This window comes from Alexandromys fortis, unplaced genomic scaffold (genome assembly GCF_014885135.2).
Source record: "Alexandromys fortis isolate MF-2015 unplaced genomic scaffold, M_Fortis_MF-2015_v1.1 scaffold_257, whole genome shotgun sequence".
Classification (NCBI taxonomy): Eukaryota; Metazoa; Chordata; class Mammalia; order Rodentia; family Cricetidae; genus Alexandromys; species Alexandromys fortis.
In genome coordinates, this window is record NW_026068134.1 from 743859 (window position 1) to 760688 (window position 16830).

The 16830-nt window shown below is 40.1% G+C and overlaps 1 protein-coding gene across 1 annotated transcript; it reads left to right on the top strand.

Annotated features, from left to right (window-relative positions):
- Positions 1–322: 322 nt before the first annotated feature.
- On the top strand, positions 323–16557 carry Krcc1 (lysine rich coiled-coil 1). Its single transcript, XM_050126440.1, has 2 exons — positions 323–487; positions 15216–16557. The coding sequence occupies exon 2, from the start codon at positions 15238–15240 to the stop codon at positions 16006–16008; it is 771 nt and encodes a 256-aa protein (XP_049982397.1). The 5' UTR covers positions 323–487; positions 15216–15237; the 3' UTR covers positions 16009–16557.
- The last annotated feature ends 273 nt before the right edge of the window (positions 16558–16830 follow it).

Below are 16830 nucleotides of genomic sequence, written 5' to 3' on the forward strand. Positions count from 1 at the left end.
GCATAACCTGAGAGGGGAAGAAGGAATGTACGGGCTATGCTGGCACTGTATCACGAGCAGGGACTGTGTGCGTTTTGTAGATACGTTGCCGATGACCCAAACGCTTCCTGACACACTTTGGCAAGAAGGAAGGACACCGAGAGCCGGTTAGTCCGAAATGGCGGGAAGGGGAGGGGCGGACATGGAGGGCGGGGCTGAGAAGTGGCCGGCGCGCGGGGCCCCCTGCTGCGCACGCGCGTCCTCGCGCCCCGCCGCCATGGCGCCGGCGTCGTCCAGTCAGCCGCGGGTGGTGGCGGCGACTTCCCCTCAGGAAGTTAGGTCTCCGCCTCCTCCCCCCCACCCCGCCTGCTCTGCGGCGGAGGCGGCGGCGGTGGCAGCGGCGTTTCTGCCTCTCCGCCACCTCCACCGCAGCCTCTGACCCCCGGCCGGCGTTGTTGGCGGGGAGGGGGACAGTAGTTGTAGACGCTCGCCCCTACCCTCAGAGAAGGTGAGTTCCCGCCCGGCGGCGGGGGCGGCCCGAGCTTCAGCCCTCCACTCCCGCGGCCCGGTGAGGGCCGAGCGGGGGCCCCGCCTGCGACATGGCCGACGACCCGGGCGCGGCCCGGCGGCCCTCGGAGCGCCTCTCTCCTCGGGACCCCTCGGCACCCGCCGCGCCATGGCCGAGCGACGCCGCCGCCTGGCGAGCAAGCCGAGGTCCGAGGGGGCCGGGGGTAGAGGCGGCCCGGCCGAGGGCAGTGGGGGTCCGTGAGGACGCCCCGTCTTCAGGCGACACCCCCGCCCCCGAGGGCAGCCTCGGGTCGGTGGCTGCGGAGAGGACACTTCATGGCAGGCCACTTAGGGACAGGTGGTAGGGAAGTAGGGGCCTCCGGAAGGGAGCGTGGGGGCTTCCTGGCTGGACGTTTGCTCCAGGAAGTGGCGAGGTGAGGTGGAGGGGATCACCCTGAAACTTTTCTAGGCTCCCGAGACCCTGGAAGACGACTTTAAAAAGACGCACCAACGTACCCTGACGCGGTTGGAGCTTTAGTGTGTGCGGACCAGCGTGAGGGTGGCGAGAACCAGTGCTTGGCTCCAGACCTCTGCCCAGTGGCGGAGCCGAGCTGTGTTGTCAGCTGCTCAGGGCTGACTTGGGCCTTTTAAAAAGGAACTGGGTAAGGAGAGAAGGCCGAGCTGAAGTAGGCAGACTGACTGCAAAGGCTTAGTCACTGCTGCCATCTGGGACTTAGGGAAGTCGGGTGCCTATCCTCCCACAGACACTGGGAAGGTGCCTCTGCCCTCCTAATTACACCTCAGAGAAGTGAGTTTTGTAGTCTTTGAAACAGACACTGCTGAGTTGTGGGAAATAAGCTTAAAATGACAGGAAAGAGCCTTTGGGTGCGGTGCTGCACGCCTTTAATCCCTGGCACTGGAAGAGGCAAAGGCCATTCTGAGCAACCTAAGTGTTCCTGGCCAGCCGAAGCTACATAGTGAGACGCTACCTCAGGGAAGAAAGGGTAGGGAGGTCGAATTGTAAGCATTTTAAAGTAAATAACTTTAAATGAGTAATCTCTACTATGGGTAGAAGGTAGAACTCCTGTCTAACATACCTGAGGCCCTGAGCACCACAAACACAGAGTCCAGACACCTGTCATCAGGTGAGGGCTAAAATAAACAGGGAACTTGACAGCCAGAGCTTTGTCAGCTACTAGGGGCCGTGGGAAATAGTGGTCAAGTCGCTTTATATGGATAGAGGGCTGGAGAGTTTTGATAGTCTCACCAACACATTTACCAAAATACAGAAATCTGTTGGCTATCCCAGACAGCCTGCGCCTGTGAAAGAACTATTAAAGCAGTTTTGGAAATAGTTTTATATCGTGGCACTTGGTCCCCCAATGCATAAGATTTCGGTAAAACACCCAGAAACAACATTTTTAGTACTTGCCGTGTTGCCTTTTATTGTTCCTTGTCTTCAACATGAAAGACAACAGAAGCCAGAATATTGCAGGGTAATTTAGGTACTATTTTCTAGAACATCTCTAAACATAAAACTAAAGTAACTTTTTTTTTTTTTTTTTTTTTTTTTGAGACAAGGTTTCTCTATAGCTTTGGTGCTTGTCCCGGAACTAGCTCTTAGTAGACCAGGCTGGCCTCAAACTCACGGAGCTCCACCTGTCTCTCCCTCCCAAGTGCTGGGATTAAAGGCAGGCAACCCATTGTTTGGCTGTTATCAGTATTTTATGCCCCCCCCCCTTTTTAAACACAATTCACTCTGGGAAAATGACACAGAAGTAAAGTAATAGTATCATTGAAACATTTTTATAAACACTTCAATTAACCATTACTGGAAATTTGTTAGAATAAAGTAAGTTTCTTTACTCAGTCTAGAATATCCTGAGATTTTTTTTCTTTGTTTCTTTGTTTTTTGAGACAGTGTTTCTTGGTGCATAGCTCTGACTGTCCTGGAATTCACTTTGTACAGGAGGCTGGCCTTGAACTCACAGAGGTCTGTCTACCTCTGCCTCCTGAGTGCTGGGATTAAAGGCATGTGCCACCACTACCTGGCCACAAATTATTTATTTTGCCTTTAAAACGGCCTGCCTGTCACCAATATGTCACCAATATGTCTGGGCATATTGGTGTCAACACTGTAGTTCTTTTTAGCTCTAAGGTCTATGATGATTCAGAATCAACTATTCATGGAAAAACAACTTTCCCACTGGTTTCCACATCTACTTTCTAATATGTGCAAAAGACTAAGTGATAATCTGTTTATCAGTAACCTCTGTACTATTTATAGGTAATTAAAAAAAAAAGAGAGACTTAGTGAGATGGGAGTCTTCACCAAGAATAGGTTTTATTGCTAGTTTCTCTGCAAGTATATGACCCTGAAAAAGTCCTGTACTTTATGGTTTTGGGTTAGGTCATCTGAGTGGGGTACTTTAATTGGACTAGCCCAGTGGTTCTCAACCAATAATGTATCTGTCCCAAGCTCCCCATCATTCATTCATTTGGCAATGTCTAGAGACATTGTTGCTTGTTGCCACTGAACAGAAGAACATGGTAAGCAAATGCTATAGGTAATCTATTTGGTATAGGACAGAGATGCCGCAAACATTCTAAAATACACGAGACAGCCCCCACATATACAACCATTATTCTACTAGAACATCAGTATTGTTAAGGCTGAGGAACCCTACACTAACCAAACTCTGAAGGCCTGTGATTTACAGTTTTGGACTTGTTTTTAGCAGTCTTAATTGTATTCCATGGTGTGGCTGTGTGCTGGGACAGTAGTCATAGAACATGGAAGTTAGGACTCTTAATGGCCATTTGATGACATTCAAAAAAATCTCTGAGTTAAGATCAAAATCAGATTTGAGAAAACAAAGATACAATAGTTTAAAAAGTTGCCTAGTTACTGTTAGGGTAACTGCCTTCGGAACTCCTTTCCAGTCCTCTCACCTTGCTAGTGTTGAGATTATAGGAATGTACCACCCTTCCCTGGTTTAGGACTCAATATATTTTATTTTTGATAGTTATAAAAGGTATGCTAAAGCCAGGTATGGTGTTTCACACTTTTAATCCCAACAGTTGAGAGACAGGGGTGTTCAAACAGATTTCTTGAGTTTTGAGCCTGTGTGGTCTACATAGATTGTCCTGTCCACCTCCCACCCCCTAAAAAAGTTGAACTGGGCATGCCTGTAATTCCAGTGTTCAAAGACTGAGGCTGGAGACTCAGGAGTCCAAGGCTGGCCTGGACTGCACTGTGAGACCCTGTTTTAGAAGAAAATATTTGAATAGTTATTAAAACAAACTTCAAATTTCCACTTTTGCTGGAAGACAAAAAAGTAAGGTGATGCTTGGAATACTGTATGTATCTGTGTTTAAGGCCATGGTAGGAAGGCGCTCCAGAAATGACAAAAGAATTCTACTTCCAGTCATTACAGTTCCATGCTTACTTTCAAAATAGGACTAGTAAAACTTTTTAGCAGGAAGTTGATGAGTAGACTCACGAGTTGAGGAGTTTGGGGCTGACCTGAACACAGTGAGATCCTGTCCCAAGAAGAGTCAGTATCATTATGGTCAGTTTGTGTGCACTAATTTGGAGTCAAGAGAAGTTGTGGAAACTACATTATTTAACCTTTTTACCTTACTGACTTTACAGTCAAATGTAGCTAAACTACATAATTTTAAACAACTATAATTGCAAGTCAGTATATTGAAGTATATTTCTGACTTAACAGTTCTTTGAGCACACATTTTAAAGCTAACCTTTTAAATCTGCATACTGGTGCCGAAGTCAGGCTTAGTTTGATAACCAGCATAAATACAGAGTTTTTCATTTTTGCAAAAGTTAACACTGTAGTACAGATACATGTAACAAACCCCTTCAAGATATGCTTTCCCAGTTATTTTCAATAAAATATAACTAACATATAAGACTGAACCAAATCAGACGGCCGCGAGTCAGCAGGATTACACAGAACTAAGAATGTGTAATTATTCAATGATAAGTACATCTAGAAACCCAAATGAAATAAAGTAAGGTCTGGGAAGTGAAAGATGTTTCAAACTTCTATCTCTGGCTCAAAATAATGGGTAGTTTCTAAGTGAGATTCACTGGGTCATTTCACATGGTAAGTTGAGAATATATCCATGTACCCTAGGAAATTATATAGGTTTTATGGCGTTCTTCAGGGTGCTATGTCTCCTAGATATGGGCCATGTTTACTATTAGTAATCTTTGGCCCAGGGCATCTTAAAAGGCTATTTTAAAGATGAGTTTCCTCCCAGCAAAAAAAGCAAATAGGGCTTTTCTCAGATGCAGGTAGCAGGACGCACTTGGGAGGCAGAAGCAGGTGGATCTCTGCGTTCGAGACCAGAGTGAACTACAGAGTGAGTTCCAGGACAGGCTCCAAAGCTACAGAGAGAAATGCTGTTTCAAAAAACAAAAAGAAGAGCAACAAAAAAAATGGAAGTTATACATTTTTCTTTTAATACACCATAGACATTTCTTCATAACACCACTTTCCCAATTTAAGTAGCTATATAAAAGGCAGGCATTTTAGCATATAACCCGTAATCCTAATATTCAGGAGGCAAAGATAGGAAGTTCTCAAGTTTAAGGCTAGCCTGTCCTGAATAGTTACATGTTCTCAAGGGCTAAATGATGAGACTATGTCTCAAACACCAAAAATAAATGCTTGTATATAAAGTGCAATTTTGGTGCTAAGTAATTGGCATTTGTCTTCAGTCTGTCTTATGTCGATATAACTGAATACTACACTATTTTATTTAAAAAGGTTTCTCAGTTTTATAGGATGGTGATTTCTGTTTTAATATACCAAACAGCCTCTGGTGAAAGCCACGTTCATGGAGGAAGGTTGGAGTATATGTGTGGGGAAAAATCAAACTTGCAACTTCCAGGTCTTAAAACTGGCTTTAATCCAATCTTAAGGTGATAACCCCATGACCTAAATACTTCTCATTAGGCTTCATCTAACACTGTACTGGGGATAAAGTTTCCATCATGGGTTTTGGGGGATGTATTGTCAAACTGTAGCAAAGTCCTGCTCATAAACTAATAAGCGTCTGTAAACTACATTTCAACTGTTAGGTGCTTTAGATTGAACTGTAGACAATGTAAATAAAGTGAGGCAAGATTTATTATGAAGAAGGAATAGTTAGCACAAGTCCTAAAAGTTAGTATGTAACATAACTAGCTTTGAGGAGTTTGTATGGTCTTGGGGTTTGATGGAATTTATATGATCACATTTATACCAACTGTAGGGGTTGCCTGCCACAGGTGAAGATGGTTTGTGGTTCCTCCCTGTGATTGTCATAGAACATTAGTGGTATACCATCATATTTAATTATCTGCAGGGAATTGATTCCACAACTCCTACCTCTTGTAACAAAATATAAAAATGTTCAAATCTGAATTAGTGTAGTTGTATGTAGCCTTTATACTTGAGGCATCTCTAGATTACTTGGAACTCTCAGTGACCCAGTGCAGTGTAAATATTATGTAAATAGTTGTTAAACTGTATTGTTTAGAGAATGATGACAAGGAAAATAAGTTTCCCTCTCTATAAACATGTTGGGTTTTTTTTTTTAACCAATAATTGAATCAAAAAAATTTTGGAACACAGGTATATGGAGGGCTTACCTAGGTTAGAATCAGTGACTCATAAAACTGACTTCATTTCTTGAGATTATTTGCTACCAAAAAGTGTCCAGGTTCAATCTTAGTCCATATTTCAATATTGTGCCCCAGAATGCTTCCATGGGGCCTAGTCATTGGTTTCCAGGGACTTGGCATTTAGAGTGATATTTCCTGAACCACAGGAGAATGTTACATCCAGGTGTGATAGCACATACTGTAATTACAGCTGAAGCAAGGAGGATTGCAAATTTGAGGCCATGAGTTCTGAGAGATGGCTCAGTGGATAAAGATTTGCACCTTTTAAGTCTGGTGGAAGGAGAAAGAACCAACTCTAATTAGTTATACCCTGTCTTTCATACATCTGCTCTAGCCTGTACACCCAGCATATGCAGACACACACAATAAACAAATGTAATTTTTTAAGGTTTGAAAGAAAATTAGCATATTAAAAATTAGGCTTGCTTAATGTTTTCATGTTAAAACTGACATGAGCAAAAAGCTTTACTATAACCTTGTAAGCAGTTGAGAAATTAAAATTTGAAATGATATATGAAATGATATTGCTAACTGGAGATTGAAAACACAGCTTCCTCCAGTGTTTTTGCCTTCCATTATTTTCTCCGTAGATACCAGGAATGAATGCAGACAGGTTTTTAAAAAGGACATCTGTGGAGTGGTGCTGTTATTTGAACAAGCAAAGATTTTCCATTTGAGATAGGTTAGAAATAGACAATCTTTTGGAAGCTTTTAAAAGTAGCAGATAAACCTCATCTGTGCCATCTTACTTGATCCTTTTAAGAACCCTACATGGTAGATGTTATTGTTCTTTCGATGGATGAAGACACTGACCCGGAAAAGAAGTAATGTGCTGACATATTTGGATAATTAGAGTTTTAACTCGGGTCTTTCTAACTGAAGCTTACCCCCCCACACACACACCTCTTCTGTGTCCACCTCATCAGTGGTTTCCACTACAGTAAAGTTGAGAGACAGTAGTCTTACCTTTGACAGCCTTTTAAATAGAGGCTTCAAATCACAGGAACTGAGAGCTGTGAACTGTTGAGTGGGGCTTGCCTCTCAGTCATAGATGAAGATACTGACCCAGTGAGTTGTGACTCTCAGCTAGTCATAGGTGAGCTATGCCTGTACATCAGTGGTTCTCAACCTGTGGGTCAAGATCCCTTTGGGGGTTCAAACGACCCTTTCACAGGGGTCACCTAGGACCATCAGAAAACACAGATAAATTTACATATGATTCACAACAGTAGCTAAGTTATGGTTAAGAAGTAGCAATGAAAATAATTTTATGTTGAGGGTCACCATGAGGAACTGTGTTAAAGGATCGAAGCATTAGGAAGGTTGAGAACCACTGCTGTCCATGAAGTCTGAGTCCCTGTCCAGTGTTCTTTATATGGTGTGGCTTCATTCTTATCTTGTCTATATAATGGTGTCCTGGGGAGGAGTTTCCATTAAACACTATCTGTGTAGAGTAGTCTTTTCCTACGCTGGCTTCTTAACATTCAGAGACCTGGATACATTTGGTCTCTCTAACTTGGTATTTTGGATGCAAGAGTACTAGGTCCATTATTTTAATGAAAAATCAGTTGTGCTGTTTTTAAAGACCTCATCTAAGTGGTTCCCACATACACAAATTATTTCGTTTGTGGGTGAATACCTGCCACAGCATTGAGGGGAGGCCAGGGACAACTTGAAGTTAGTTTTCATCTTTCTTGTTCCCAGGGAACAGATAATAGGTGACTGACTGGGCTTGGCCATAACTGCCCTTTACTGAACCATCTTGCCAACCACCTCATCTGGTTTTATCCATTGGTAGTCTTGTCTGAAACTACTTCCTAGTTCAGTATGTGGTTGAGAATAATGTTATTAAAGATTATAGTTATTTCTTGGCTTTGGGTTGAGGGGACTTGGATTCAGGTCTCAATTTTGCCATTAATTGTTGGGTGAGTCACTTTGACTCTGTTTCTTAAGCCTGCAAAAAGCCCTGTTTGCCATATTTGTGAGAATTAAGTAAAAGCAGGCATCCAACTGTGTTTATTATAATTCTCTAGAAAAATATCAGGTAATCAAAGTTAACATTCAAATTGTGTTGAAAATGTTTTTAATTCTTTTAACTTTTGTTAATTCTTTGTGCCTTGTTAAAATTTCTAAATTAGCTTTTATAAGATTGTAAGTTAATACTCAATGTAGATAAATATAAGCTCAAGAAAAATCATTTATGATTATAGTCATAAATATTAATTTCTTGTTTTTTTCTGTAACAACATTTTAGTTACTACTATGTGGACAGTTTTAAACTCATTGAGAGATTATTTCCTGTTAGATCCTCTCTTCCAAGAGTTTGGAGGTCAACAGTGCAAGGCTGTTAGGACATCTTCATCGAGTCACCAGCTCACTTCTTCATGTTCTGTGATGACTAAAATCCAACCATGGTCATCCCAGCAGCAGGAGGGCTAGTCTTGTAGCCCTGTGCAGCACTTGAGCTTTTTTTTAACCTGAAGTTATTAATTATTCATATGGCTGTATTTTGCCTAATAATAGACAGAAAAATGTATATTCTTAAAAAGTATGTGTATGTGTGCCTTTAAATGTACTCTCTAGAATCTATGAATAAGAGAAACTATATTTGCTCAGGAACCTAGCTTATTTCACTTAGTATGATGATATCTAGTTTGCATCTGTTTTCTAGCAAACAGCATTTCATTCTTCTTTATGGCTGTGTAACATTCTGTTGTGCAATATATATCACATTTTCTTTACCTATCTGTTGATGGGCAACTTGAGTCTGTAATCTAATCATTGCTAATAGTGCTTTTGACTTGAGTCGTAGAGGTATAGACCCAAAAGTGGGAAAGCTGGGTTATACAGTAGTTCTAATTTTGTTTTGGTTTTTGATTTTGTTTTGGTTTTTGAAGATCCTTCATACACATTTCCATAATGTCTGGTCAAGTTTATATTTCTACCAGCAATGCATACCCCCCAAAGTCCTTGATAGAATTTATTGTTGTTTTCTTAATGCTAGACATTCTGAGTCAGTTAAAACTCTTAATATAGTAATAAAATTTTGGATTCATAAATTATGGGCACATGCTAATGTACTTGCCTTTGCATCCGTTCTTTGGGTTTGAACTCTTAGGTCTTTGTAGTTCTATGACAAACATACAGACTGAGCCAATATCATACATAATGTGGGGTGTGTGAATATGTGGAGGTTAGAGAGAATTGAACTCAACAGGAATCAGTCAGTTCTCTCCTACCAAATGAGTTACCAAACTTGGATCCTTAGGCTTGGTAGCAAGTACTGAGCCATCTCACCATTGTGGTAATGCATTTAAAATGTTTAGTACACTATATTTGACCATGTTTTTCCCTTCCCCTAACCTCTTCCAAATCTTCCCTACCTTCCTGTCAACTTCATGTTCTCTCTCTCTCTCCTTCTCTCTCCCCCTCCCTTCCTCCCTCTCTCTCCCCCTTCCTCTCTCCCCCCTTCCTCCCTCTCCCTTCCTGTCTTCCTCCCTCTGTCTCTCCCTCACACACACAAAAGGAAAGGGAGAAAGAAGTAAGTAAGACCAAAAAAAAAAAAAAAAGGACTTTTTTGTGTTGGCCAAGTAAGTACTCCTAGACCTGGAAACCTGGAAACTGCCCTGGAGTGTGGTTGCTGTACCTAGTGACACTCCATTGGCAAAAACTAATTTTCCCTTTCCAAGCAGGTATTAATTTAAATAGCTTTTTAGGGGGCTGGAGAGATGGCTCAGTGGTTAAGAGCACTAACTGTTCTCTTCCAGAGGTCCTGAGTTCAATTCCCAGCAACCACATGGTGGCTTACAACCATCTATAATGAGATCTGGTGCCCTCTTCTGGGGCATGCAGGCAGAACACTGTATACATAATAAATAAATTTTAAAAAATAAAATAAAAAAATACCTTTTTGGAGTGGAACTATTGAGGGAGGCTGCTTGTTCGTTTCCTGGCCGCTCAGACTCCCAAAATAATCACATGGAAATCTGTATTGATTGCAATAATGTTTGACCAATAGCTTAAGCATATTTCTGGCTTACTCTTATATCTTAAATTAACTCATTTCTATTAATCTGTGTATTACCACGTAACTGTGGCTTACCAGCAAGGTTTTGGTGCCTCTGTCTCCTGCAGGCTGCTACATGGTTTCTCCCTGACTCCACCTACTCTCTCCTTCTCTATCTGCTTGGAACTTCTGCCTTGCCCTATTCTGCTAAGCCACTGGCTGAAACACATTTATTCATTAACCAATAAAAGCAACACATAGACAGAAGGACTTCCCACATCATTTCCCCTTTCTGTTTAAATAAAAAGGAAGATTTTAACTTCAAAATAGTAAAATTACATATAACAAGACAGGTATCAAGCAATAATTATAGTTACAATATTTATATCTACTTGTAGCTGGAGAGATGGCTCAGAGGTTAAGAACACTGGCTGCTCTTCCAGAGGTCCTGAGTTCAATTCCCAGCAACCACATGGTGGCTCACAACCATCTGTAATGAGATCTGGTGCCCTCTTCTGGCATGCCGGCATACATAGAGGAAGAATGTTATATATATAATGAATAAATAAAATCTTAAAAAAAATTTATATCTACTTTATCTTTTATCATAACTAAACTATAATTATAACTATTTTTCAACTCCATCAAAGACCATAGAAGGATATACTATTGCCTAAGTTAACAGAAAATGCATTTTAAGCAACTTCCAAAATTCTAGAATTGACAGAGACATCTCGCTGCATGGATGCTCACCCAAGTTCTTCTGTAACATTGCAGCAACCATCTTCAGTCGACAGGCCCATAGTATCCAGCAGACTTTCCCATGAAACAGGAGATTTCAAAGGCAGTTCCACCTGTATTGACAATTTGTCAGTCACTTTCTTCTTTGTCCTGCAAGATATTTGGCAGACAAATCCTCTTGAAGTAGACTGGTGATGCCAGGAGCAGATGTGTCTCATTGTCATGAAAAGTCCTAAGTTATTTAAATGACATGTTCTGTAGATCTTTTAAAGTATTGAAGATTATCTGACTAAAATATATCTATATCTAGAAAACCTAACATGACTACAAGCTTGACTATTATAGATGACTATCTATTAACCTGTATTTCTCAATTATGCTTACATTTTTAAATGAACTACACAAACATAATACTTAATCAGAGCAGATATATATATATAACAAAACTGACCTAAATTTGCATCAGTAAACCAAGATCTATACCAATGCAAAGTATTCTTCTCTATAGCATACCCCCCTTTAAATATATGCAAACATTTATAAACAATATTTGGGAATTTGGGCATAGTTCTTTTCAAACTGCTTTTGCTTTTGTTGGACAAAGTAATTTTGGGGGTTGTTCATGGCAACCTTTCAAGGGCTCTGGAAAGGAATCAAACCACATTAGTCTGGAAGGAATCCACAGGTTCTCACCTTCTGTGGAAACAAAAGAATCTCTTTTCCAAAGCAACAAATCCTTAGGCCCAAATTTTGAAGTTGAGATACCTTTAATACATATATGTTGGTTTAGCTTAGCAGCCCATACATGAAATGTCTCTCTATACTTAGCCCCTTCACAGTCAAAATTTTTAAAGAAAACACAATAATATACATAATCCAGACTCTCTGTGTATATTCCATCTTTACATGGATTGAACTTTGTGTCCACTTTTCCCTTTTCAGTGCTGAGACTCCCATCTGGCTTGAACCTATGCAGATCTTGTATATGCTGCCACAATCTGAATTCTTATGTGCATTATCCTGCTGTTGTCTCCAAGGAGTTTTCTTGGAGTCATCCATCACCTCTGACTCTTAAATTCTTTTTGTATTTTGTTCCACATTGATCCCTGAACCTTAAAGATAGGAGTTTAATGAAGACATCCTGTTTAGGACCGAGTTCTTCAAAATCTGTCATTCTCCACATTGTCCACACATTACTCTCTGTGTTGATTCTCATCTACTGCAAGAAGAAGCTTCTCTGATGAGAGTAATGATCAGAGCAATGCACTGATCTGAGATCCCAGCCTTGTGTGGCCATTGTGGGGTCCCTAGTAGAGAGTGGTTCTGCAAGCTGATGGGTGTCATAAAGGAATGGATTAGAAGGAATGCTGAAATGGGTAGGTGATAGAAAAGAACTAGGTAGACACTGGGTCAGCACGAAGAGGTCTCTAGGGGATTAATATACTGGAAAGAGGAGTTCCTGCAGGGCTAAGTAATTCTGGAGAAACCAAAATGGAGGGCAAGAAGGATAGTATTAGGTACGATGCATTCTTTATCAAAATGTATTTTTTAGGGTTTAAAAAAGAAATGTTCAAGCCGGGCAGTGGTGGCGTGCGCCTTTAATCCCAGCACTCGGGAGGCAGAGGCAGGCGGATCTCTCTGAGTTCGAGACCAGCCTGGTCTACAGAGCTAGTTCCAGGACAGGCTCCAAAACCATAGAGAAACCCTGTCTCGAAAAACAAAAAACAAAAAACAAAAAAAAAAAAAGGAAGAAAGAAAGGAAGGAAGAAATGTTCACCAGGCATTTAATCCCAGCACTTAGGAGGCAGAGACAGGGGAATCTTTGTGAATTTGAGGCCAGCCTGGTCTACAGAGTGAGTTTCAGGACTAACGGCTATGTAGAGAGAGAGACCCTGTCTCAAAAATGAAACAAAAATAAGTTTTTTGTGACTGGCAAGATGGTCCATTGCCTCTGGAGCCTGACAATCTGAGTTTGATCCCCAGAACCAACATGGTAGGGAGAAGTGATTGATTCATGCAAGTTGTCCTTTGACTTCTATATATGTACACACATGCGCCTGCACATACACACACACAATAACTGTATTAGTTTCAGATTGACAGCAAAACAGTGATTGATTCATGCACATTGTTCTTTGACCTCTATACATGTACACACACACATGCACACACAATAAATGTAAAAATAGTTTCAGATTGACAGCAAAACAGTAAAGATGAACTTTAGAGATATATGTTGATTGCATGGGTATGAATGTTTAATCTTTGTGACAAAATCGTGCTTGGTTTCAGATGAATGAGAGTTGAGTATTAGACAAAAATAGATGTAATCTCTGCTCCATGATTTAGCTTCCTGGTTGTTGTAAACTTCATTTTGTGAAACATTCATGCTGAAAAACTGACACAGTTAATGACTGAATATGATCAAATTTCACCATTAAGTTCTCAACCTGATAATGGTAAGGTTTCACTCACATGTGTGTCATCTGAGATCTTTAGGGACTAGCTTGTTTTACTTGGCATAGTGTCTCTCCAAGGTTCATCCACTTTGTCCAGTTGTCAGTGGATGGATACTGGGACTGTTTCTACTTTTTATCGCTGATAATGTTTATTCCATTAGGTAGTTAACCAAGTTACCCCTTTAGTTACTGTTTGTTTACATTTGGGTTGTTTTGGTTTTTTGTTTCTGTTCTTCCTTTCTGGGGCCATTAAAAATAAATTACTATGAATACTCATGTTTAAATCTTATATAGACATCCTTCACTTTGGGGTAAATGTCTCTGAATGGTATAACTACTAGGTCATTGCATAAGTGTATATGTAACTTACTTGGTTAAGAAGCAGATGAATTAAAAAAAAAAAAGCTGGTGGTGCACACCTTTAATCCCAGCACTCGGGTGGCAGAGGCAGACAGATCTCTGAGTTGGAGGCTAACCTGGTCTACAAGAGCTAGTTCCAGGACAGATAGGGCTACACAGTGAAACCCTGTATTGAAAAACCAGAAAGAAAAAAAGAGGAATCTGCCAAACTGTTTCTTGAATGATTGTACCCTTTACCATTCCTGGCAGAGAGGTCATAATTGCAGTTGTTCCGCCTCCTCACCAAACACTGTCAGTCTTTCAGTCATTCCAGTGAATGTGTAGCGATCCCTCACTGTGGTTTTAATTGACGTTTATTTTATATCTGATGATCTGTAGCATCTTTTCCTGTGTTTATTGACTGTATATATACTCTTCTGAAGTATCAAAATAGTATATCCTTGTCTCATCATGTTTGTTACTATCATAGAGTTTTTATGCTTCTCAAACTAAAATGGCACCTAATTTTTCTAATTCACCAAAATAGGTTTAAGTTAGGCCATTTTTCCATTTTTAGTTGTGACTCTGGAGTGTATTGTTGGACTGTACTTTTTAAAGGAAAGGAATATTCGATTGTACCTGGAGTTTTACTTGCTGCCTCCTAATTTTATAGGGAAAATAGAGAATCAATAACAGTTACTGTTTCCTCCTAGCAAGAAAAAAAATCAAAAATTCTGGTATGTGTGAGTTTCCTCTGAAATGTTTCTCATGAGTTTTGTCCTTATTGTAGCCATCTCCAGTTCCTCCTCTGTTTCCACCTCATACTTAACCTCTTCTTGGAGAGAACAAACCAGAAGGCATTCTAGAATGCCTTTGTACCAGTCAGAAGTAATAGAGGGGAATCCAAGTGCTATACGGATGCCATAGGACTCTATTCTGTTCCACCTCCCTCATATCCTATCCCTAAGAGTAGTTCTTATCTTGTAGCTGAATTTATCATTTCCACCATTCCTAAATCACAAATGTTCATTAGTAAGCCTTAGAGTACTGTAGTCAGGTAAGTATATATGTTTATTTAAGTAAGCAGGATTCTAAATATTAAGTTTCTTCATTGGTGTTCTGTTACTCAGAAAACAATAATACAGGAAACAAAGTCATCACAGCTTTAGAAATTATCTAACAATTAGATCAGGCCACTGCCATAGACATGTGATTCACACATCCCTGTAGCGTTACATTTTAGTTGAATGAAAACATCCCATGTGTCAGCTCTTTTCTATACTTTTTTCTCCCAGTGTAGAAGAATAGTGAAGTTATTTGTGAGTGGTTTGTGAGATATCTGACCATCATGATACTACTCTTTGATATTTTCAAAACATTTAGCACTTGTTGAAGTAGGTTTTAATTTGGTCTTTTGTTATTTTAACCTTTCTAAGAACAATGAATTTTTCAAAACAAAATAATCTAGTTTTTTCTCCCATCTTTTCTACAGAGAATCCCTTTTTGTCAACCTAATGAAGCATTCAAATAAGTCATATGACTCTTTTCAAGATGAACTTGAAGATTATATTAAAGTACAGAAAGCCAGAGGCCTAGAGCCTAAGACGTGTTTCAGAAGAGTGAGAGGGGACTATTTGGGAAGCTGTGAGTACAGAGAAGAGTTTGATTCCAGGCCCAGGTATAGGACGTTTGATCAAAGACTCCCATCTGGAACCAACCATGCCTACCCAAGATCATGCAGTAGTTCCCAGACAGAAGATCGCTTACCCCAGTGGTTACCAGCTCATGGAAATCTGGGATTAGACTCTCTGAGCTACTGTCAATTCACCAGGGATGGCTTCTCAGAAAAACCAGTCCCCCTGAACCTTAGTCATCAAGAATACAATTGTGGTTCATATAGCGTAGAGTCTGTAGTTCACAAGCGCCTTTACTCAGGACACAGTACCATTGACCCTCAAGCCAGTCATAGACAAATGCACCAGAAGAGGAAAAGACATGTAGAGGAGAGCAGAGAAAAGGAGGAAGAATGGCCCAAACATCAGAGGAAAAGGAGTTCAGAGGAAATGGATTTAAACAAACAAAGGAGCATCCAAAGAAAGAAAACAAAGTCAGAAACAGAAGCTGTGCAGGACAGTACAGAAAAACTTAAGAATCGAAAAGAAAGAAAAAGCCGAGATGTGTCCTCTAAGAAAGAGGACCGTAAGCGTAGAAAGGAGAAAAAGGAACAAGGTGAAGAAAGGACAGAGGAGGAGATGCTTTGGGACCAGTCTATCCTTGGATTTTGAAGCTCCTTAGTCACTTCTCCTGAGGCTCAACTGAAAGAACACCTGAAGAGCTTGGTTATATGCATTCATGTTCATGTCACTTCCGTGTGTGGACAGGTCTCAACTTCTAATGGAGTGAACATGAAGAATTTACTATGCTTGTTTTCCAACATGGAGATTACTTTTCTATTTTCTAAAAGCTCTATTAATTTTTTTTACATATGATAGAATTTCCCTATAAGAGAGTGACTCTGCTTTATTCACCAAATTGCTATAGTGGAATTATTTTTCCTTGGGAGATCATTTCTTTAAAATTGAAGGATTAACAGACTGTGGAATCTGTTTCTTGGTTGGGTTTGTTTTAGTTTTGAGTCACATATTTTTATGCTCACTTTCTCTATGAAGCAATTTAGATATCCTTTTTTAGATCTAACTTGCAGTGTATTTCCTGGGTTTGAAAGTGAAATACATTATAATAATCTTACATATAGTTTTAAAAACTTCAGAGTCTTCACAAAAAATTAGCTTATATTCTGAAAATGTTTATAATAAAGTATTTTAACTTCTGAATATTGTTTTGTGTCAGTGCTCTGTTCTAGTGATTTCTTTTGAAAGGGGAAAAGCAGTAATCACACTATAATAAAGAGGAAAGATTTTGGAGGTAGGCTACACTAAAAAGTTGTAAAAATTCCTTAGCTACTGTATCAGGCTTACTCATATTTTATAATAAAAATCTGTGCCTTACAATAATTTTTCCAAATAATTGAAACTAGTGAGAGGAATTTATCAAAAAGACTATGTTGTTCCATTCCTGGCAGTGCTGTACAAATACTAAGACACAAA